This window comes from Sebastes umbrosus, chromosome 4, assembly GCF_015220745.1.
Source record: "Sebastes umbrosus isolate fSebUmb1 chromosome 4, fSebUmb1.pri, whole genome shotgun sequence".
NCBI lineage: Eukaryota > Metazoa > Chordata > Actinopteri > Perciformes > Sebastidae > Sebastes > Sebastes umbrosus.
The window spans coordinates 27,522,444-27,545,492 of record NC_051272.1 but is presented as its reverse complement, the minus strand read 5'-3'; the positions used below and the strand labels follow the sequence as shown (position 1 = coordinate 27,545,492).

General features: G+C 41.9%; 9 protein-coding genes across 9 annotated transcripts; 5 read left to right on the top strand and 4 right to left on the bottom strand.

Moving 5' to 3' along the window:
• The first annotated feature begins 535 nt into the window (after nucleotides 1-535).
• exosc6 (exosome component 6) lies at nucleotides 536-3,459 on the top strand. Its single transcript, XM_037768553.1, has 2 exons — nucleotides 536-949; nucleotides 2,744-3,459. Exons 1-2 carry the CDS (start codon nucleotides 660-662, stop codon nucleotides 3,288-3,290), a joined length of 837 nt encoding a protein of 278 aa, XP_037624481.1. The 5' UTR covers nucleotides 536-659; the 3' UTR covers nucleotides 3,291-3,459.
• Nucleotides 3,460-5,502: 2,043 nt separating this feature from the next.
• On the bottom strand, nucleotides 5,503-6,008 carry LOC119486511 (histone H2A-like). The gene has a single exon (XM_037766667.1). It carries the CDS (start codon nucleotides 5,995-5,997, stop codon nucleotides 5,611-5,613), a length of 387 nt encoding a protein of 128 aa, XP_037622595.1. The 5' UTR covers nucleotides 5,998-6,008; the 3' UTR covers nucleotides 5,503-5,610.
• A 25-nt stretch (nucleotides 6,009-6,033) lies between these two features.
• Nucleotides 6,034-6,842, top strand: LOC119486501 (histone H3). The gene has a single exon (XM_037766656.1). The coding sequence runs from the start codon at nucleotides 6,354-6,356 to the stop codon at nucleotides 6,762-6,764; it is 411 nt and encodes a 136-aa protein (XP_037622584.1). The 5' UTR covers nucleotides 6,034-6,353; the 3' UTR covers nucleotides 6,765-6,842.
• Nucleotides 6,843-9,780: 2,938 nt separating this feature from the next.
• Nucleotides 9,781-10,278, top strand: LOC119486531 (histone H4). The gene has a single exon (XM_037766690.1). It carries the CDS (start codon nucleotides 9,833-9,835, stop codon nucleotides 10,142-10,144), a length of 312 nt encoding a protein of 103 aa, XP_037622618.1. The 5' UTR covers nucleotides 9,781-9,832; the 3' UTR covers nucleotides 10,145-10,278.
• Nucleotides 10,279-11,120: 842 nt separating this feature from the next.
• LOC119486525 (histone H2B 1.2-like) lies at nucleotides 11,121-11,563 on the bottom strand. Its single transcript, XM_037766683.1, has one exon. The coding sequence runs from the start codon at nucleotides 11,534-11,536 to the stop codon at nucleotides 11,165-11,167; it is 372 nt and encodes a 123-aa protein (XP_037622611.1). The 5' UTR covers nucleotides 11,537-11,563; the 3' UTR covers nucleotides 11,121-11,164.
• Nucleotides 11,564-15,239: 3,676 nt separating this feature from the next.
• LOC119486485 (histone H1-like) lies at nucleotides 15,240-16,744 on the top strand. Its single transcript, XM_037766635.1, has one exon. It carries the CDS (start codon nucleotides 15,306-15,308, stop codon nucleotides 15,939-15,941), a length of 636 nt encoding a protein of 211 aa, XP_037622563.1. The 5' UTR covers nucleotides 15,240-15,305; the 3' UTR covers nucleotides 15,942-16,744.
• Nucleotides 16,745-16,984: 240 nt separating this feature from the next.
• Nucleotides 16,985-17,763, top strand: LOC119486517 (histone H2B 1.2-like). Its single transcript, XM_037766672.1, has one exon. It carries the CDS (start codon nucleotides 17,172-17,174, stop codon nucleotides 17,547-17,549), a length of 378 nt encoding a protein of 125 aa, XP_037622600.1. The 5' UTR covers nucleotides 16,985-17,171; the 3' UTR covers nucleotides 17,550-17,763.
• Nucleotides 17,764-18,452: 689 nt separating this feature from the next.
• Nucleotides 18,453-18,949, bottom strand: LOC119486530 (histone H4). The gene has a single exon (XM_037766688.1). The coding sequence runs from the start codon at nucleotides 18,896-18,898 to the stop codon at nucleotides 18,587-18,589; it is 312 nt and encodes a 103-aa protein (XP_037622616.1). The 5' UTR covers nucleotides 18,899-18,949; the 3' UTR covers nucleotides 18,453-18,586.
• A 3,076-nt stretch (nucleotides 18,950-22,025) lies between these two features.
• Nucleotides 22,026-22,834, bottom strand: LOC119486499 (histone H3). The gene has a single exon (XM_037766654.1). The coding sequence runs from the start codon at nucleotides 22,512-22,514 to the stop codon at nucleotides 22,104-22,106; it is 411 nt and encodes a 136-aa protein (XP_037622582.1). The 5' UTR covers nucleotides 22,515-22,834; the 3' UTR covers nucleotides 22,026-22,103.
• Nucleotides 22,835-23,049: the final 215 nt, after the last annotated feature.

Genomic DNA, 23,049 nt, shown 5'->3' with positions numbered 1-23,049 from the left:
AGTATATACATGCATATTAAGAGTATATACATGCATATTAAGAATATATACATGCATATTAAGAATATATACAGGCATATTAAGAGTATATACATGCATATTAAGAATATATACAGGCATATTAAGAATATATACATGCATATTAAGAATATATACAGGCATATTAAGAGTATATACATGCATATTAAGAACATATACAGGCATATTAAGAGTATATACATGCATATTAAGAACATATAGGCATATTAAGGGTATATACAGGCATATTAAGGGTATATACAGGCATATTAAGAACATATACAGGGATATTAAGAACATATACACTAAGAACATATAGTATATAAAGTACAATATATATTTTGTGTGAGAAGGTGTCGTATGAATATATATATATATATCACCAATTGTGTGATAAATTGTGATTTTGTGTCATAATATTGATAATTAAATAGCTTATTATTGCAACCGCACTTGTGTTTTGTTTTATATCACTGATAGGCCTATAGTTTTATTCATTGCCACCATGCCTGCCACGCAATAGCGGAACCATTTCTCTGCTTGTTGTGTTTCCGGGGGGACATGTTTTGTGCTACACTTGTTGCACACGCTGCTCATCCTGCACCACCAGACCAAACAGAGTTGACTGTTCATCCAGCACCATGCCGACCGACACCAAGCGTATACGCGGCCCAGAGGTGTCCCAGAGTCCGTATCTGTTTGTGGGTAAACCGGCGGCCGTGAGTCTCCCCTCGCACGGAGCCACCGGAGCCCGGTTGGACGGTCGGCAGCGGGATCAGGTGGACGTCCGGCCGGTGTTTGTCCGGTGCGGGCTGGTGAGCCAGGCTAAAGGCTCCGCGTACATCGAGGCTGGAAACACCAAGCTGATGTGCTGCGTTTATGGCCCCAGAGAAATGGAGCGGAAAGATGAGACCGATATGAAATGTGGAAGGTAATGTGGTGATTTCATGAATGTATTCATTTATTTTATTTGACTTTTATTGATCCACACACACACACACACACACACACACACACACACACACACACACACGTGTGTTATATTCAGTCTGCCTGAATTCATAAGCAGTAAATAACGCAGTCTTACTTGGTCTTGTATGGCTAGCAGCAAGCAGCTTATGTTGGCTCAATGTCAGCTGACATTAGCAAACTTCAGATAATGTTAGATAAGACAGTTAAAGTGTTCAACAGTGTCTGTGCTTTAAGTGAGAACCATTATTTACAACACTGTACAAAGATGTGAAAAGACAGAGTGAAACATTTAACACAACAAATAAACAAAAATAAGTGCCAACTACTAGACTCAATTAGCGACATCAATACACCTAACTAAAGATAAATAAACTGGGGAAAAAAAGTTTGGAAACTTGTGTTTGGTGGATTATTTCTCTGTTGTTACAATGCTAATTGTCATTGTATTTTACATCGTTGGAAAGCCTGTTTATTTACCTTCACAATGATGTCCAACTTGTAAGGATCATGCATTTGTGGGATGAGCAGCACAGCTGATTATGTGGGTAACGCCCAAGAAAAATTTGCCAAAATGCTCTGCCAATGGTAAACAGTGTATTCTCATAAGGCTACCAGGAAGCCTGCAATGACTGCCCTTCACCGTCAGGCCCGTTTGTGCTGTTGTCGACAACACAGACAATGGAACCTGAACATGTGGGGGAATGTCAGACCTCAACCCAACTGAACACTTGTGGGATCAGCTTGGGCGTGCTGTACGTGTTAGAGTGACCGACACAACCTCGTTGGCTGACCTGCAACGAATCCTGGTTGAGGAATGGAACGCCATCCCACAGCAACGTGTGACCAGGTTGGTGACCAGCATGAGGAGGAGGTGCCAGGCTGTTGTGGCTGCGTATGGATCTTCACACCCGCTACGGAGGCTCCTGACGGTGTATTAAATGAATAAAGTGTAAAATTGCCAATATGTCTTGTTTGTTCCATGTTACTGATAAAGAGTTCAATCATCCAATCCACCAAACAACTCAAAACAAGAGTCAACACCAACAGGAGAATACACTGTTTACCATTGACGGAGCATTTTGGCAATTTTTTCTTGGGTGCTACCCACATAATCAGCTGTGCTGCTCATCCCACAAATGCATGATCCTTACAAGTTGGACATCATTGCGAAGGTAAATAAACAGGCTTTCCAACCATGTAAAATACAATGCCAATTAGCATTGTAACAACAGAGTAATAATCCACCAAACACAAGTTTCCAAACTTTTTTTTCCCAGTTTATTAGAAGGCCAAAAAGAGCTTCTGGCTATATTATTTCCTGAGCACATATTGCATGAATGCACACTGGCCCTGCTGTTATAGCCATTGTTGTCTGGCAACAAAAATATTTATTAGCAGGTCCATTGATTATAAACTCACCAAAGCTAATATCCCTGTGATGAGCTTTAGAGGAATTGTAGTATTAATATGCTATGAGGAGTATCACGGAGTGCTGTAAATGAATGAAACACCACCAGAATCACCACTATAAACAAAAATGAAGTTGAGAAAAACATATTTTTCTCTTTTAAAAGTGGACATAACCTGTAATATCTTCTTTAATACCATTTTGAATCATGTTTAGCTGTGTTCACCCTCAAGCATCAGCATCACTACTTACATATTATGTGGACACTGATGTTTGTGTGTCTGCGTAAGTTACTACAGCAAGTGATTATGAAGACAACAAAACTGTATTTCTCCGTGTCTCCAGGTTGACTACTGACATGCGTTTCGCTCCGTTTTCCTGCCTGGAGAGGGGCGCCTGGATTCAGGGGAGCCAGGAAAAGGACCTCTCCCTGATGCTACACGAGAGCCTGCAGCCAGCCGTGTGCCTCCACAAATATCCCCGCTCTCAGATCGAGGTCAACGTGATGGTCCTCGAGAACAGCGGCTCGGTTCTGGCCCACGCAGTCACGTGCGCTTCTCTCGCTCTCGCGGACGCCGGGATCGAGATGTACGACCTGGTGCTCGGTTGTTCCATACGCCAGGACGGCGCCTCTTATGTGGTTGACCCTTCTTACACAGAGGAAAGCAGCTGCAGCTCGGTCAGCGGCGAGAACCAGGGCGGTCTGACTGTCGCGTTCCTCCCCAGCCTGAACCAGATCTCTGGGCTGCAGTCAGATGGAGAAATGAGTGAAGAGACTCTGACAGCCGGGGTTCGGACCTGCATCGAGGGATGCTATAAACTGTACCCGGTCATCCAAAAAGCCCTGGCCAAGGCTGTGCGCAGGGCCGCGCCCCCACCGTCAGAGAGCTGAGAGACTCCTTAACCAATAACTGCTCAGCTCATAGTTTTTCTACTTTACAATGTCCAATGATTACTTTGAAAACATAACCCATTTTCTCCTATGTTTGCTATTAAGTTCTTTAAATGGAAATAGTTAAGACTGATTTAACTGTGTTTTCTTATTAAATGATTTAATAATGCATGTATGTGGTTTATTCTGAATTTGGGGCTTGGAACTTGAAATTTACATGACATTGGAAAGGGATATCTAGTGATTAGATTAAGCCATTAACAACCCGACAGCCCGCCGGCGGACCTGGCTGCTATTCTGTCTGTCGGAGGTTGTTCCGGGCTCAGAGAGAAGACGGTAGCTAGCGTATACTGGTATTATGAAACTAAAAAAACCTAAGGAATACATTGTTACCAACCATGTCATGCTAGCTTGTCAAGAAGAACAGTAAATAACGCTGATATGTAAGGCTACATTTTGGTGAGGAAAAACTGGCATGGTCAACCGAAGTGCTCGTCATCCAATTGGAGAAATATGCAATTCTTGCAGAAATCTCCAAATGTCAAAAGTTTTTGCTATGGTGTTCCTCAAGGTCTCGGTGCCTTAATGTGGTATTTTGGAGCGATTATTGATTCTCGAGTGGTTCAAAAATTATTGAATTTTGCACCAAATTGCTGCAACAACTTATGAGACAATAGCGCATTGGAATGGCCATCATATACTTCTATTGTTAGAGATTGTTTCATGTCTGCCATCACCCTCATGAGCCACAGGCTGAGCTCACTCTGCTCACAACCAGTGCTCCTATAACTAGGAGGGGAGGAGGAAGAACATGACTCTGTTTGCCTGCTACCAGTCAGACCTGTTCCCATCAAGTCTGTCGTCTAGAGTGAGTATCCATGTGTTCCTTTGTTCACCTTATCACTAATTAGTGTCTGTGTTTACATGTTATGTCTTTGATTTGATAATCAGGATTATTGAGTAGATGCATGTGCAATGCTGTTTTCTGACCTGCATCTCCCTCTTTTTGTGTCTCTACTGAAGATCCACCATTTGATGATATTAAAGGGGAAGATCATCAAAAATAAAGTCCTTTTTTTTTTGGTGTAAATATCTGTCTCTCTGTCCCTTATTCTGGATACCTCATGTGTGATACTTGAGTGTGCCAAGACTCTAGCCCTCGCCAGTTAGGTCATAATGTTCTGAGCCCTTATACAGCTTCACAATTTATTTTACTTCATGATGACTAGAACAACACGACACACAGCGCTGAGCTGCATGTCAAATATTCTTTAGGTTCCCAGCTTTCACATGATGTACACCACTTCTATGTGACATATACTGCCGACCTGCTATCTCCCCCTAAAAAGGACAAAAATGGGTCGATGGAAAAGGTTAATCCAATAAAACATCTATCAAAACATACACTGAGTGTACAGCCCCCGGTTAGTGGCACAAAAACACAAAGATTGGCTAACCGAAACTATAGGCCGACGCCACATGTGAAGGTTACAAGATAGCAGTGATCGGCTCTAAGAGTTTCAGCAGTTTAGTTGAAGTTTGCGTAACTGTATTCTTGCCCCGCTGTTATTAATTTGGCACAATGTGGCTAGACATTACACCTTTAACTGCTTCCTTATATCTAGTAACATCTCTCCCAGCAGGACAGGGATGGGGGTTGACTTCACTGCTCCACAACAGTCACTTAACTTTTCCATCAGAGTGAAGCAAGGCTACATAAATATTTTTTGTAGCCTTTGTCCCTATTCCGCCCCACTTTGATATTTATAACTTTCTGACACTATGATTCCATTCATAAGCAACATAATGCCAGAATGTAGGCCTATGATATTTTTGGTCATGGGTTTCATACACCATGTGTTAAAAAAAAAAAAAAAAGTTCTAAAAACATCCTATCAAATGGGGATCCATGGTCTAATTCATGTCAGTTTAGGGGTCCTTGATGTGAAATGAAAAGGTTTGGGAATCACTGATCTACAGAATATTCTGGATGGTTAGCCTACCTATTTATTTTACTATCTTAACTTTCCCCTCTTCATGTAGTCTTTATTAACTTAATATCATCCCAATCACTATTATGGTCTAGTGAAATAGTAAAGCCAGTTTGTAGCACTTTTTATTTATTTATTATTTATACAGTCATAGCCTACTAATCCTTTTGTTTATTTATAACAGAAGTACCAGCCATTTCTCTTATTGCAGTTTTTTTTGATGTTGGTGCATTAGAGACATGAGGACCAGAGCTCTTTATCTTGGGAGTGTTTGGCTCTTAAAAGAGCCTTTTGGGGGCTGGTTTCCAGCAGTCAGCGAGTCTCCAGCTTTACTTGGACTTGGCGGCCTTCTCGGTCTTCTTGGGCAGCAGAACAGCCTGGATGTTGGGCAGCACGCCGCCCTGAGCGATGGTCACTCCGCCCAGCAGCTTGTTGAGCTCCTCGTCGTTGCGGACAGCCAGCTGCAGGTGACGGGGGATGATACGGGTCTTCTTGTTGTCGCGGGCAGCGTTTCCAGCCAACTCCAGGATCTCAGCGGTCAGGTATTCCAGCACAGCCGCCAGGTAGACGGGGGCGCCGGCACCCACACGCTGCGCATAGTTTCCTTTACGCAGATGCCTGTGAACACGACCGACTGGGAACTGGAGCCCAGCACGGGAAGAGCGGGTCTTTGCCTTAGCTCTGGTCTTTCCGCCGGTTTTGCCTCTTCCGCTCATCGTGAGATGTTTTCAGTAGTGGAGACTAATAAAAAGTGTTGCTCCACCAGCAGAAAGCTCCTTTATATGTCCGCGGAGCGAGACTTGCTGACAGACCAACCAGAGAAGAGGCTTCCAGCAGAGCAGCAGAGGGCGGCCCGCTCTGAATGTTGGCGGACACTTTGAAAGGATTTCCCACCAATCAGCAGCGTAGCTTCGGGCGGTGGGTCGCTCCTCTGGGCGGTGCTGAGCTCCAGGAGGAGCCCCTCACCAATCAGGAGCCGGAGGTCTGAAGCAGCGTCACCATTTCACAGTTTAAGAGCAGCGTGTCTCTTCATTGGAGCTACTACACCTCCTGAACAGAGAAAGAAGAAGTCATGGCAAGAACCAAGCAGACCGCTCGTAAGTCTACCGGAGGCAAAGCCCCCAGGAAGCAGCTGGCCACCAAGGCTGCCCGTAAGAGCGCCCCGGCCACCGGCGGCGTGAAGAAGCCTCACCGTTACAGGCCCGGTACCGTGGCTCTGAGAGAGATCCGTCGCTACCAGAAATCCACGGAGCTGCTGATCCGCAAGCTGCCCTTCCAGCGCCTGGTGAGAGAAATCGCTCAGGACTTCAAGACCGACCTGCGCTTCCAGAGCTCCGCTGTCATGGCTCTGCAGGAGTCCAGTGAGGCTTACCTGGTCGGCCTGTTCGAGGACACCAACCTGTGCGCCATCCACGCCAAGAGGGTCACCATCATGCCCAAAGACATCCAGCTGGCCCGTCGCATCCGCGGAGAGCGAGCTTAAACTGTCTGCTGCTCCACAAACCACAACGGCTCTTTTAAGAGCCACCTCACTCTTCACTGAAGGGCTCATTCCTCTACTGGCAACACACGTTTTACCAGCAATGATAACACATCGATGATATCTTTAAAATACTCTGCAGGCTACTCTCTGTGCCTGAATATGAGAACAAACAGGAAAATATCACTGATATGTTTTGACTCTAAAATTAAAAATGAGAGCTAAATCACTTTTGAATGTAGGTCATGTATATTAAAATACAAGTAGGGATCAAATCTAGCCTCAAGAAAGCTGTAGAAGGGCTTGTGTTGTAAAATAGAGAATTTTTCATCAATATCAATTAACCTTACTTTACCTTACATTTAACATGTTATGTTACTTTTATTCCATTTCCTGTCAACAGCTCCTGATTTGTCATTGCTGAACATATTTGGGCAGGTCAACCACTCCTCTCCAGCCTGCTGCAGCAGCACTGAATCATAGTTGTTAAAGACATTAATAAACACTTAAAATGTCCTCTTAGCTTTAAAGTGTGTACTAAAAATTAAAGTGTGTACATACCGCTTCTTAATGCTAGGGGTGTTTAACCCACATTATGTTGCAGGTCCATCATGGTACTGCATGGCTGGTTTTTGCTCGTTCCTTCTTTTGAACATTTTGTTTTGTGACATTGCCCTCTCATCCTAATTTCATAAGTAATAATGCATTCCAACTCATTTCACCTCAATATTTATTTTTGCTGTTTTCTTCTGCATTAAATACACAAAGGAAGGGAGGGAGATGTATGACTTAAACAGCGTTGCACATACATTTACTCATTGTAATCATTCTTATCAACTCAAAGCCAGAACAGAACAGAGTGAGTCTTAAGGATAATCGTCACTGTTGGACGTGTTAAAAGGCAGCTGATGAACACTTTATGGAGGTGTCTAAATGCAGATACAGAGTGGATCCACACTGCTCTGATGATTGTGAAAAATAATTACACCTACAGGAACTTTATATGAGAGCTTCAGTCTCTAGAGACTCTCAGGCCTAAACTCAAATAGTTGAATGGAGATATTCAATTCAAACTTTATTACAGACACACAGGACGGTCCATAGCGATAAGAGAAAAAATAAGAAAGGACACAAACAGTTGACTGACACTATGCGATCTGGGAACCCGAAGCAACAACCGCATTGCATCATTGTAATCAACTATGAGCCTTCCCATACTACTTTTCTTGTAGCTACACCAAAGATGAGCTGTATACAAAGGTGCGCAGAAAGCTATAAATAATGAACATTTTACATTTACAGAAAGCATACTGAATTTACGATTCAGTATGCTTATTTCTGTTATTGTTCAACAGGGGCAAGCTAAAAAGATGGCAATGTTGAGTGGTATTTTATTTTCTCTGCATGTCATGAGAGGGATATCACTCAAGTGAAATACAGGAAGAACTAATTTCTTATCTTCTCTACTTCTGACTATCAAGGCATTACTCTTTTTTGGCATTACATTTAATGTCATTGTCTTTGCCGTACTGTGAGCACATCTTCCCAGCCCAGCACTATATGGACTGAGAATTACCAGGTCATCAGCATACACAAGGTGATTAAGGTGATAGGTCATCCATATACACATTGAACAAAATAGGAGACAAAATGCCACCTTGGCGAACACCATTATTTACATGAAACAGGGCAGATACAATATTGCTCCATTTAACCTGCATTGTCTGATGTGGATACCAGAAGACTGGTATTCTAAGTGTACACTTTGAAACACCTCTGGCAACAGTTTCAGGAATAAGTTTTCATGATTAACCATGTCAAAGCATATAAATACGGTGGAGTTTTGGCTTCCATATTTAGCAACTATTTCCTTTGGGGCATAAAATACACATATCAGTGCCATGTTTCCTTTTAAAGCCAAACTGGTGATCAGAGGTGAGAAAAAAACATTTCCAACCATTCTAGCAGGATTCTTTCCAGCACTTTAGAGAGAATACCAGCGAGGGCATTAGGTCTATAATTATCCATGCTATTTAATTTACCAGCCTTGTCCTTAATAAGAGTCACTAACAATACAGAGGTGTTAGATTCTGGAAGGACACCATTAAACACCAGTAAAGCACATTGACAACAAAGCTTAGGACTGGCATATTTTAGAAGTTCTGCAGTGATATGATCCATACCACAAGCCTTGTTATCATCGAGCATCATAATGGCATCATAGACATCATCTGACCTGACTGCCATGTTTTCAGAGAGATCAATATTTTCAACTACAACTTCATTACTTTTAACACAGTTGAATAAATTACAATAATGCTCACGCCACACCTCGGCTATTTTGTCTGGACCACATGCACCTTCAATGTTGAATGATTATAACTCTGACCTCTTTCCAGAAATCATAATGGTTATTAATCTGCAGCTTCCTAGCAAGTGAATCTGCTCTCATTGTGTTCTCGTATCTTTTTAATAAGACAAAGTGCATCTTTAAATCTTGCAAGTTTTTTTCTGTTCAAGCAATGACCCCTGCCTAGGCCTTTCTGATTCTGACCAGTTTAAAAGCTTCTCTCGCTACAGCATGTTTGACAGCCACAAAATCATTCCATCCAGGTTTAATGTTATCCACCTTGTTCTCATGTTTACAGAAGGGCTTACTAGAGGCGTTAAGAGCCGTTGCAATATTGTCATACATGGTACACAGTTCTATCCCATGTTGAGGGCTTTTACAGTTCATATTATGACAGGTTAGAGCTTCCCTAGGCTGTTCAATATTATTTAAGAAGATGTCAGAACAGAATAAAGTCTGAATAATAAGTAATCTACCCAATTGTTTCACTTTTGCTTGCCTAAAAGCAACTAGTCTTACAGGAGACATGCTGTTCCTGATTCATGCTGTTGTTCAGTAGGTGGCGCTGATGCACCAAAGAGTTTAATCATCAACCTTCATCAGAAGAAGAAGAAGAAGAGCTCCGCCTCTGTCTTCTATCACGTCCTCAGACAGTATTTAAATAGCTGTGAAGCAGCAGACCAGAGTTTACTGTTGAGTAGAAAGACATTGATCAGCAACGATGAGTGGAAGAGGCAAAGGAGGAAAAGGACTCGGTAAAGGAGGCGCAAAGCGTCACCGTAAAGTCCTCCGTGATAACATCCAGGGAATCACCAAGCCCGCTATCCGCCGTCTGGCTCGCCGTGGTGGAGTGAAGCGTATCTCCGGTCTGATCTACGAGGAGACCCGCGGTGTGTTGAAGGTGTTCCTGGAGAATGTGATCCGTGATGCCGTCACCTACACCGAGCACGCCAAGAGGAAGACCGTGACCGCCATGGATGTGGTGTATGCTCTGAAGAGACAGGGACGCACTCTGTACGGCTTCGGTGGATAAACACACTCTGTTGCTTTATGAACACTAAAGGCCCTTTTAAGGGCCACCCACTTACTCAACATGAAGAGCTGACCTCCTGTTACAATGTTATAACAAACCGTTACCATTCAAATCATTATAAAATTAATTATAGTGTCGTGGTTTCTGTGTTATTGTTCAACAGGTGCAAGCTCATATGAAACATGAGGAATAAGCTAAAAAGATGGGAATGATGAGGTAGCCCACCTGGGGGGAAAGAACAGTTATTGAGGCAAATTTTCTATTGCTATATGTTGGTCTTGAACATTTGATCATTAATTGTTGTGATTTCCAGTTTGTATGGTGTTTTGATTATAGCTATAGGGACACTAGTATGGATTATGTTGGCAGTTTTATTGCGCACAATGACCAAGAGAGATGGAGGAATGTTGCAATACATCATTGAGCCAGAATTGTTCAGAGTAATTGATAAAGAAATGCATGGATATATACAGAAAGGTCATATTTTATATTCAAGATATGTAAGAATAATATAAACATGTAGCCCATGCTAGTACTTCCAGTAATACAATGTTGTTGTGATCTGAAGCAGATGCTTCAGCATTCTATAATATAGGCCTAAAACAACAATAAGACAAGTATAGGTCTGAGTCCAGTGTCTCTGTAAGTTGTAAATACTATGAAGCAGAAAAAACACCAAATGTGAGAGAGACAACTGGGAGAGTATACTTGTATCTTATACAAGAAACAGCATGTAGGATACAGTTTGAACATCAATGACATGTATTAAAACTATGGGACTAAGTGGATGTTTAGTGAACGACTGATGGGGTACACATTGTAGCTTTAATTCTACACTGCAATAACAGTAACGTAAGCACCATAGGGCAATTCATATAGTTGCTTCCTTTGCACACATTAAACTGTATTGTTTTTGCAAGGTTCAAAATGTATTTATAAAGCTTTAAGAACAGGAACATGTCTTTAGTTGTAGTGGGTGGCTCTTAAAAGAGCCTTTGTGTTGTTGGTTTAGCAGCAGCTTTACTTGGAGCTGGTGTACTTGGTCACAGCCTTGGTTCCCTCGGACACGGCGTGCTTTGCCAGCTCACCGGGCAGCAGCAGGCGGACAGCGGTCTGGATCTCCCTGGAAGTGATGGTGGAGCGCTTGTTGTAGTGAGCCAGACGGGAGGCCTCACCGGCGATGCGCTCAAAGATGTCGCCCACAAAGGAGTTCATGATGCCCATGGCTTTGGAGGAGATGCCGGTGTCTGGGTGGACCTGCTTCATCACCTTGTACACGTAGATGGCGTAGCTCTCCTTCCTGGACTTTCTCCTCTTCTTGCCGGTCTTGCTGGCGGTCTTGGTGACGGCTTTCTTTGAGCCCTTCTTGGGCGCTTTGACGGGGTCCGGCATGATTATCAGCTGGGATTTCTATTGAATCAAACGATGCCTCTTAGATGACAGACTGATTTATTTATATCCACTCGATGCAAATCTGACTGTGCTGTTGCTCGCACCTGATTGGTGCAGTTAACAGTTAACCCTCCCTGAGTTATTTACTGTAGATAACAGAGGTGTGAAAAGTGTTTTATTCACTGACGAGAACAGAAAGTAAAGACAACCATCACTTCACAAGTTGATAGTTTAGAGTTTAGTTGCGAAATGGAAGTTTTTGGTACTGACCAGTGGTGGAAGAATTACTTTAGATCGTGTAGCCTTCTCAAGTAAAAGGAGGAACAACAAAGTATAGAAGTTCTCTCTTACAAGTAAAAGTCCTGCAGTAAAAATGTTACTTAAGTAAAAGTACAAAGGTATTAGCATCAAAATAAAGGCCTACAGAAAGTGCAGAGTTATTTACTGTATGGAACAGAGGTATGAAAAGAGTTTAATTCACTGACAAGAACAGGAAGTAAAGACAAACAACTAGTGATGGCGAGCTGAAGCTTCATGAAGCATTGAAGCTTTCCAGGAAATTGGTTTGGAAAAGGGTTCATTTCTCGAGGCTTTATGTGCATGAAACCCCCTGGTGATCAAAGAGTGTAAAACAGGCAGCTATGATCTTAACCATGTGATCTGTGATATACTATATTTTGCACCAGTAAAGGCTGTGCGGAATGACTGGAAACAATGAAAAAAATATATTACCATGTAATCCATTCATATCTATATAATATATAATATAATGACTATTTTCTAGTAAGTATATTATGAGTATATAACATACATGTATAATAAACAATAATTGTTTTATGACTAATGAATCTTATGTGTGTAAACAAATCCTTTGGTCAATAATTGTATTGTAGTGTATTGTAATATAATATAATAATGGCAGGAGGGGTAATACTGGCAGTCAGCTGTGGAGCAGCTGTTGAAATAATCATCGGTTGTAGAAATTCAAGATTATATCAAATAGCATTAAAGAAAAAACATACTTATTAATATTATATATCATTTCTGTCAAAAGATCCCCCTAAATGCTACACACTGCTCCTTTAAGTAAAGTGAAAAAATATCATTACATCTGTGCAAGAACAACACAAAAAATGTTGCAACCAGGAATTCTAAGTTCAAAACCCTGTTTCAAAACCTTTACGGTATAGAGAAACACAATGAAAATAAAACTGAAAAAATAGAGTTTTTAAGGGGGGAAAAAAGCCTAATGTTTATTTTGAACCATCCAAAGGATATGTGTCGAACCACAGTCCATGCCCTCATCCATTGGGTATCTTTGCCAAAAAGCTGCTTGATGTGCAAGGAAAGGCCACTACTGCGTCCAGCTACTATGTACTGCCTCATAATGCTAATGCAGCAGTTTTGGTCTTTTTCAAGCTGCAAATTATCAGCTAAAGAATCCTGAATATATATTTGTGGCGAAAATGACACGGAAAGCTCTCTGAACAATCTTAAACTCTATTGAAAGTGCCCAGCATTGACATGTCAACAGACAGACATAACTCAATAATGGTTGAAAGTATATTTAAAGGTGAGTTAGGGCTAGCAACTGAGACAGTGTCAGGGTCAGCATGAGAGGTATTGATACTAGGGCCTGTACAAGGGCCAACATAAAGGACAGTATCAGGATCTGGGGCTGCATTGAGGCAGTCTAAAAGACTGCAGTGAAGCTAGCATGAGATACAGCATTGAGGCCAGTCTGAGGGATTACATTGAGGCCAGTCTGAGGGACTGAGGCCAGTCTGAGGGACTGCACTGAGCAGTCTGAGGGACTGCACTGAGGCCAGTCTGAGGGACTGCACTGAGGCCAGTCTGAGGGACTGCACTGAGGCCAGTCTGAGGGACTGCATCGAGTCCAGTCTGAGGGACTGCATTGAGGATTGTTACCTAAAATGATTTGTTGCTTGGATAAGCTAACAATTACAGTAACTGGGATAATTATGTGTGGAACAGTTATTTCGCATGCTGAGAATCACAAGTATATTAAACTTGGCATCATCTCTGTAAAGGTTCTCATTGGTCGAGATCACTGGATATCTTGTAGTCTCACATCCAAGAGGCTTCATCAATATGGAACAGATTGATGAAAATGTCCTCTTGACTAAACAGACAAAGTCCAGTTGCTTTAAATTAACTCCTCCACTGGTGTCATGAAAAACTAGAGGGTTCCTCTGCTTTAAGAAGACAAGGAGAATACTCTTTTTTAAAAATGATTGCTTAATGCGCTGAGTTTATTACATTTTTCATTCAACCCTTCTTTTTAAAAAATAAACTTATGCACCATTGGATACAATTGGACCACAGTTGTTCTGTCTTCAATAATAAATTGCATTCTATTGCTCATAAAACATTCGTGTTTGTAATATTTCCAAGGCATAAGGCATGTTATAATTTATTATTAAGCAATAAGGTTGAGGGAATATGATATAACCTTGCAAACAAAACACTGTGGTCTACCGAAACAGTGCAGTCACTACGGAAACAGTGGGTATTTTGTAAAAAATAAGGTATATTGAGTTATCAACTGAAATGTTATGATACTGATTGGTTAAATGTATGTTCAATTTAATCAATCCTTAACTCTGAAATAAATATTATCAGCGTTGTACATTTTACAAAGAAAGATTGCATTTAGATTTTGATGAATCTTATGAATTGAACATAAAAAAAATTTTAAATTGTAATTTTCTAGAAAAATATGTAAAAATATTCATTAGAGGAGGGATGGAAACACAATCTTAAGGTTAGGTTAATATAAAACTTTTTGATGGTAGTGTATTACTATGTTTAGGTAGTGAGAAATTTAGGGAGAAGAAAAACATTCCAATCCAGTCTGAAAATACAATAGCAAAATTTACTGATCTTTCATTAGATATTGGTACCCTAGATATAGTCAATATATATATATATAAAGTTTTGGGAAGTAAAGATAAAAATTTCAAAATGTTTACAACTCTGACTTTGCACCAATTCGGTAGAATGGCCCATATACAGTATGTATCAGTGAAACTGTGTTACTGTAATATTTAAATCCACTTACTACTATCCCAGACAGGCGACATTTATTTTGTAGATTAGTTTTCATTAATATAAACTATTAACTATTTATATTAAAATCAGTCCTCAGCAGAGGACATGTTCACAGTCACAGCGAGCAGCTCTGATAGGAAGTCTGGCTAAACTGCACCATAAGCCTCGGCCATCATCAGTGTGTTTGCTGCTCCCTCAATAACTGCACTTTACTAAACACTCATCAACAGCAGATGGTTGTTTTTACATTGAGTTCCTGAACAAACATGTGGGCCAGTTGGAAAACGTCTTTTGATAGAGCTCTGATGCATTTTAAATCATTTTAGGAGAGAAATGAGTGAGAAAAGCCGCTGAGCAGTGCTGGCCACGGCGGTGATAGGTGAGGTTTGGAGGCTCCAAAAACAAAATGCAGAGAGCATCAGAGCTCTACATGACTTGAATATGAAGAGACACAAGTCCGCTATCGGCTCCATTCACTGTCAGCCTTCAGCACTTCTCCCACATGATGTTTTGAGTGTTTTATCAGTGAAGAGAAAACACAAGTGGCACGGCTTTCAGATGCTCAGAGGAGCTACGGGCTGGGTTGAGTCTCCACGGTTCTCATGGTGTGTTTAAGTGCAGCCTCCTGCTCCGAGCTCTTCAACAGTCCAGTCTCACTCTCGTGTTGTCGTGAAGAGGAACTAAACTTCAGGAGGAAATGGCAGAAGAAGTAGCTCCAGTTCAAGCCGCCCCGGCGGCCAAAGCAGCCAAGAAGAAGGTCTCCAAACCGAAGAAGACTGGCCCCAGCGTCAGAGACCTCATCGTTAAAGCTGTGGCCGCATCCAAGGAGCGGAGCGGCGTGTCTCTGGCCGCCGTCAAGAAGGCTCTGGCTGCCGGAGGCTACGATGTGGAAAAGAACAAGGCCCGCGTCAAGACCGCCATCAAGACCCTGGTGGTTAATGGGACTCTGGTCCAGGTCAAGGGGACCGGGGCCTCCGGCTCCTTCAAGGTCAGCAAGCAGGCTGCAGAGAAGCCGAAGCCAGCCAAGAAAGCCGCTCCTAAAGCCAAGAAGCCCGCAGCCAAGAAACCCGCAGCCAAGAAACCCGCAGCGGCTAAAATGCCGGCAAAGAAGTCGATAGCCGCGAAGAAATCCCCGAAGAAGGCGAAGAAACCCGCAGCGGCCAAGAAAGCAGTCAAGAGCCCCAAGAAACCAGCCAAGAGCCCCAAGAAGGCGACTAAGGCTCTCAAGGTGACCAAGAGTCCCAAGAAGGTGGTCAAAAAGGCCGCTGCTGTCAAGAAAGCTCCCGCTAAGAAGGTTGCCAAAGCCAAGAAAGCAGCACCCAAGAAGAAGTGAGCTGTTCTCAGTCTGAACAAACACTCCGACAAAAAGGCTCTTTTAAGAGCCACCCACATCATCCTTAAAGAGCAATTACCTGTTAATTATTACTGTTGACATTAACTGCAGACATAAACATAATATTATATTTGGAGCTAGGAGGAGAAATAAACTAGGGCTTTTCACTTATTTATTACAATGATTAAAAATACTTGGGCCTAGATGAAACCTACAAATAGTATGACAAATAAATAGACCTCACAGGACAACCATCCATCTGATCTTAAAAGTGTTTCCTGTGTTACATATTATTGAGCTTTGTAGCTGTGTGAGGGAATAATATAATATGCAATTATTTGCTGTCTTCACATTTTTTTTAATAAAATAAATATTACAATGTTTCAAACTCAGTTGAATGTGGGCAGCACAACATGACCAATGCACTACAAATCTCCACATCAGAAGGCTGACACTAAAGCTAAGGAGCCTGTAAAGAATAGCACTAAATAATGTATAAAACCATTTATTTCAGGCAACTTATCTATATTATACTCATAAGAGCAATCATAATAACAGGCACATAATATAGAAATAATAACTATAATGTTTTGTGAAAGTGATCGCTGCAATCAAAAAGTGATTTGTTGAAATAATACATAGGGAGGCACTTAAATGTTCCTTTGCTGGTCCGGCTGCTTGTGTACACTGACTGTTGACATTCCTGCTACTACAAATGTATTATTTATATTTAATATTATTACAAACATTTAGTATGTGTAACAAATGAGAAATAATGTTAACTCCACCATTTCAGACCAGTGCCATTGCATCCTGAAATGGGCCATTCTGCATAATCAGTAGCTACTTCTACTTTTGGCACTTTCTGTAGGCCTTTATTTTGATGCCAATACTTTTGTACTTTTACTTAAGTAACATTTTTACTGCAGGACTTTTACTTGTAAGAGAGAACTTCTGTACTGTGGTTTTGCTACTTTTATTTGAGAAGGCTACAAGATCTAAAGTACTTTTCTCACTACTGGTCAGCACTAAAAACTTCCATCAACTAAACTCTAAACTATCATCTTGTGAAGTGATGTTGTTGTATGTGGCGCATGCGCAGTCCTGGTCAGGAAACAACCAATCAGGTGCGAGCAACAGCACAGTCAGCTCTGCATCGAGTGGATATAAATAGAGACTCTCTGCTCAGGATTTTATCAGTGGACTCAAGAGAAGACTGAACTACGAATCATGCCGGACGCCCCCTCAGTCAAAGCGCCCAAGAAGGGCTCAAAGAAAGCCGTCACCAAGACCGCCAGCAAGACCGGCAAGAAGAGGAGAAAGTCCAGGAAGGAGAGCTACGCCATCTACGTGTACAAGGTGATGAAGCAGGTCCACCCAGACACCGGCATCTCCTCCAAAGCCATGGGCATCATGAACTCCTTTGTGGGCGACATCTTTGAGCGCATCGCCGGTGAGGCCTCCCGTCTGGCTCACTACAACAAGCGCTCCACCATCACTTCCAGGGAGATCCAGACCGCTGTCCGCCTGCTGCTGCCTGGTGAGCTGGCAAAGCACGCAGTGTCTGAGGGAACCAAGGCTGTGACCAAGTACACCAGCTCCAAGTAAAGCTGCTGCTAAACCAACAACACAAAGGCTCTTTTAAGAGCCACCCACTACAACTAAAGACATGTTCCTGTCCTTAAAGCTTTATAAATACATTTTGAACCATGCAAAAACAATACAGTTCAATGTGTGCAAAGGAAGCAACTATATGAATTGCCCTATGGTGCTTACGTTACTGTTATTGCAGTGTAGAATTAAAGCTACAATGTGTACCCCATCAGTCGTTCACTAAACATCCACTTAGTCCCATAGTTGTTTTTTTTTAACACATGTCGTCATTGATGTTCAAACTGTATCCTACATGCTGTTTCTTGTATAAGATACAAGTATACTCTCCCAGTTGTCTCTCTCACATTTGGTATTTTTTTTCTGCTTCATAGTATTTACAACTTACAGAGACACTGGACTCAGACCTATACTTGTCTTATTGTTGTTTTAGGCCTATATTATAGAATGCTGAAGCTTCTGCTTCAGATCACAACAAAATTGTATTACTGGAAGTACTAGCATGGGCTACATGTTTATATTATTCTTACATATCTTGAATATAAAATATGACCTTTCTGTATATATCCATGCATTTCTTTATCGATTACTCTGAACAATTCTGGCTCGATGTATTGCAACATTCCTCCATCTCTCTTGGTCATTGTGCGCAATAAAACTGCCAACATAATCCATACTAGTGTCCCTATAGCTATAATCAAAACACCATCCATACAAACTGGAAATGACAACAATTAATGATCAAATGTTCAAGACCAACATATAGCAATAGAAAATTTGCCTCAATAATAACTGTTCTTTCCCCCCAGGTGGGCTACCTCATCATTCCCATCTTTTTAGCTTATTCCTCATGTTTCATATGAGCTTGCACCTGTTGAACAATAACACAGAAACCACGACACTATAATTAATTTTATAATGATTTGAATGGTAACGGTTTGTTATAACATTGTAACAGGAGGTCAGCTCTTTATGATGAGTAAGTGGGTGGCCCTTAAAAGGGCCTTTAGTGTTCATAAAGCAACAGAGTGTGTTTATCCACCGAAGCCGTACAGAGTGCGTCCCTGTCTCTTCAGAGCATACACCACATCCATGGCGGTCACGGTCTTCCTCTTGGCGTGCTCGGTGTAGGTGACGGCATCACGGATCACATTCTCCAGGAACACCTTCAACACACCGCGGGTCTCCTCGTAGATCAGACCGGAGATACGCTTCACTCCACCACGGCGAGCCAGACGGCGGATAGCGGGCTTGGTGATTCCCTGGATGTTATCACGGAGGACTTTACGGTGACGCTTTGCGCCTCCTTTACCGAGTCCTTTTCCTCCTTTGCCTCTTCCACTCATCGTTGCTGATCAATGTCTTTCTACTCAACAGTAAACTCTGGTCTGCTGCTTCACAGCTATTTAAATACTGTCTGAGGACGTAATAGAAGACAGAGGCGGAGCTCTTCTTCTTCTTCTTCTGATGAAGGTTGATGATTAAACTCTTTGGTGCATCAGCGCCACCTACTGAACAACAGCATGAATCAGGAACAGCATGTCTCCTGTAAGACTAGTTGCTTTTAGGCAAGCAAAAGTGAAACAATTGGGTAGATTACTTATTATTCAGACTTTATTCTGTTCTGACATCTTCTTAAATAATATTGAACAGCCTAGGGAAGCTCTAACCTGTCATAATATGAACTGTAAAAGCCCTCAACATGGGATAGAACTGTGTACCATGTATGACAATATTGCAACGGCTCTTAACGCCTCTAGTAAGCCCTTCTGTAAACATGAGAACAAGGTGGATAACATTAAACCTGGATGGAATGATTTTGTGGCTGTCAAACATGCTGTAGCGAGAGAAGCTTTTAAACTGGTCAGAATCAGAAAGGCCTAGGCAGGGGTCATTGCTTGAACAGAAAAAAACTTGCAAGATTTAAAGATGCACTTTGTCTTATTAAAAAGATACGAGAACACAATGAGAGCAGATTCACTTGCTAGGAAGCTGCAGATTAATAACCATTATGATTTCTGGAAAGAGGTCAGAGTTATAATCATTCAACATTGAAGGTGCATGTGGTCCAGACAAAATAGCCGAGATGTGGCGTGAGCATTATTGTAATTTATTCAACTGTGTTAAAAGTAATGAAGTTGTAGTTGAAAATATTGATCTCTCTGAAAACATGGCAGTCAGGTCAGATGATGTCTATGATGCCATTATGATGCTCGATGATAACAAGGCTTGTGGTATGGATCATATCACTGCAGAACTTCTAAAATATGCCAGTCCTAAGCTTTGTTGTCAATGTGCTCTACTGGTGTTTAATGGTGTCCTTCCAGATTTTAACACCTCTGTATTGTTAGTGACTCTTATTAAGGACAAGGCTGGTAAATTAAATAGCATGGATAATTATAGACCTGTTGCCCTCGCTGGTATTCTCTCTAAAGTGCTGGAAAGAATCCTGCTAGAATGGTTGGAAATGTTTTTTTCTCACCATTGATCACCAGTTTGGCTTTAAAAGGAAACATGGAACTGATATGTGTATTTTATGCCCTAAAGGAAATAGTTGCGAAATATGGAAGCCAAAACTCCACCGTATTTATATGCTTTGACATGGTTAATCATGAAAACTTATTCCTGAAACTGTTGCCAGAGGTGTTTCAAAGTGTATAGTTAGAATACCAGTCTTCTGGTATTCACATTAGATAATGCAGGTTAAATGGAGCAATGTTGTATCTGCCCTGTTTCATGTAAATAATGGTGTCCGGCAAGGTGGTATTTTGTCTCCTATTTTGTTCAATGTGTATATGGATGACCTATCACCTTAATCACCTTGTGTATGCTGATGACCTGGTAATTCTCAGTCCATATAGTGCTGGGCTGGGAAGATGTGCTCACAGTACGGCAAAGACTATGACATTAAATTTAATGCCAAAAAAGAGTAATGCCATGATAGTCAGAAGTAGAGAAGATAAGAAATTAGTTCTTCCTGTATTTCACTTGAGTGATATCCCTCTCATGACATGCAGAGAAAATAAAATACCACTCAACATTTCCATCTTTTTAGCTTGCCCCTGTTGAACAATAACAGAAAACATGACACTAATTAACTTTATAATGATTTAAATGGTAACGGTTGGTTATAACATTTTAACAGGAAGTCAGCTCTTTATGTTGATGATTGAAATGATGACAGAGATATCTATCGACAGTGCTGAAAACAATATGCTCAGGCAAATATGTTGCTCGTAAATTCAGTATGCTTTCTGTAAATGTAAAATGTTCATTATTTATAGCTTTCTGCGCACCTTTGTATACAGCTCATCTTTGGTGTAGCTACAAGAAAAGTAGTATGGGAAGGCTCATAGTTGATTACAATGATGCAATGAGGTTGTTGCTTTGGGTTCCCAGATGGCATAGTGTCAGTCAACTGTTTGTGTCCTTTCTTATTTTTTCTCTTATTGCTATGGACCCTCCTGTGTGTCTGTAATAAAGTTTGAATTGAATATCTCCATTCAACTATTTGAGTTTAGGCCTGAGAGTCTCTAGAGACTGAAGCTCTCATATAAAGTTCCTGTAGGTGTAATTATTTTTCACAATCATCAGAGCAGTGTGGATCCACTCTGTATCTGCATTTAGACACCTCCATAAAGTGTTCATCAGCTGCCTTTTAACACGTCCAATGGTGAGGATTATCTTTAAAACTCACTCTGTTCCGTTCTGGCTTTGAGTTGATAAGAATGATTACAATGAGTAAATGCATGTGCAACGCTGTTTATGTCATGCATCTCCCTCCCTTCCTTTGTGTATTTAATGCAGAAGAAATCAGCAGAAATAAATATTGAAGTGAAATGAGTTGAAATGCATTATTACTTATGAAATTAGGATGAGAGGGCAATGTCACAAAACAAAATGTTCAAAAGAAGGAACGAGCAAAAACCAGCCATGCAGTACCATGATGGACCTGCAACATAATGTGGGTTAAACACCCCTAGCATTAAGAAGCGGTATGTACACACTTTAATTTTTAGTACACATTTTAAAACTAAGAGGACATTTTAAGTGTTTATTAATGTCTTTAACAACTATGATTCAGTGCTGCTGCAGCAGGCTGGAGGAGTGGTTGACCTGCCCAAATATATTCAGCAATGACAAATCAGAAGCTGTTGACAGGAAATGGAATAAAAGTAACATAACATGTTAAATGTAAGGTAAAGTAAGGTTAATTGATATTGATGAAAAATTCTCTATTTTACAACACAAGCCCTTCTACAGCTTTCTTGAGGCTAGATTTGATCCCTACTTGTATTTTAATATACATGACCTACATTCAAAAGTGATTTAGCTCTCATTTTTAATTTTAGAGTCAAAACATATCAGTGATATTTTCCTGTTTGTTCTCATATTCAGGCACAGAGAGTAGCCTGCAGAGTATTTTAAAGATATTATCGATGTGTTATCATTGCTGGTAAAACGTGTGTTGCCAGTAGAGGAATGAGCCCTTCAGTGAAGAGTGAGGTGGCTCTTAAAAGAGCCGTTGTGGTTTGTGGAGCAGCAGACAGTTTAAGCTCGCTCTCCGCGGATGCGACGGGCCAGCTGGATGTCTTTGGGCATGATGGTGACCCTCTTGGCGTGGATGGCGCACAGGTTGGTGTCCTCGAACAGGCCGACCAGGTAAGCCTCACTGGACTCCTGCAGAGCCATGACAGCGGAGCTCTGGAAGCGCAGGTCGGTCTTGAAGTCCTGAGCGATTTCTCTCACCAGGCGCTGGAAGGGCAGCTTGCGGATCAGCAGCTCCGTGGATTTCTGGTAGCGACGGATCTCTCTCAGAGCCACGGTACCGGGCCTGTAACGGTGAGGCTTCTTCACGCCGCCGGTGGCCGGGGCGCTCTTACGGGCAGCCTTGGTGGCCAGCTGCTTCCTGGGGGCTTTGCCTCCGGTAGACTTACGAGCGGTCTGCTTGGTTCTTGCCATGACTTCTTCTTTCTCTGTTCAGGAGGTGTAGTAGCTCCAATGAAGAGACACGCTGCTCTTAAACTGTGAAATGGTGACGCTGCTTCAGACCTCCGGCTCCTGATTGGTGAGGGGCTCCTCCTGGAGCTCAGCACCGCCCAGAGGAGCGACCCACCGCCCGAAGCTACGCTGCTGATTGGTGGGAAATCCTTTCAAAGTGTCCGCCAACATTCAGAGCGGGCCGCCCTCTGCTGCTCTGCTGGAAGCCTCTTCTCTGGTTGGTCTGTCAGCAAGTCTCGCTCCGCGGACATATAAAGGAGCTTTCTGCTGGTGGAGCAACACTTTTTATTAGTCTCCACTACTGAAAACATCTCACGATGAGCGGAAGAGGCAAAACCGGCGGCTTTTGATATTCTTAATATATATTAATATTGGTCTTTATATAATATTGATATATATTGAAGTATCGGAAAAAGAGAACAGCATCGCTGCACTCTCTTCCGCCTCAGCGCCCGGCTGGGCAGCTGGCCACCATGCCCCCCCTCGCCAGTCGTCC

Coding starts and splice junctions, on each gene's coding strand:
- LOC119486501 (XM_037766656.1), top strand. CDS start 6,354: ATGGCAAGAACCAAGCAGACCGCTCGTAAGTCTACCGGAGGCAAAGCC.
- LOC119486511 (XM_037766667.1), bottom strand. CDS start 5,997: ATGAGCGGAAGAGGCAAAACCGGCGGAAAGACCAGAGCTAAGGCAAAG.
- LOC119486499 (XM_037766654.1), bottom strand. CDS start 22,514: ATGGCAAGAACCAAGCAGACCGCTCGTAAGTCTACCGGAGGCAAAGCC.
- LOC119486530 (XM_037766688.1), bottom strand. CDS start 18,898: ATGAGTGGAAGAGGCAAAGGAGGAAAAGGACTCGGTAAAGGAGGCGCA.
- LOC119486531 (XM_037766690.1), top strand. CDS start 9,833: ATGAGTGGAAGAGGCAAAGGAGGAAAAGGACTCGGTAAAGGAGGCGCA.
- exosc6 (XM_037768553.1), top strand. CDS start 660: ATGCCGACCGACACCAAGCGTATACGCGGCCCAGAGGTGTCCCAGAGT. Junction 950..2,743: donor ACCGATATGAAATGTGGAAG/GTAATGTGGTGA, acceptor CCGTGTCTCCAG/GTTGACTACTGACATGCGTT.
- LOC119486517 (XM_037766672.1), top strand. CDS start 17,172: ATGCCGGACGCCCCCTCAGTCAAAGCGCCCAAGAAGGGCTCAAAGAAA.
- LOC119486485 (XM_037766635.1), top strand. CDS start 15,306: ATGGCAGAAGAAGTAGCTCCAGTTCAAGCCGCCCCGGCGGCCAAAGCA.
- LOC119486525 (XM_037766683.1), bottom strand. CDS start 11,536: ATGCCGGACCCCGTCAAAGCGCCCAAGAAGGGCTCAAAGAAAGCCGTC.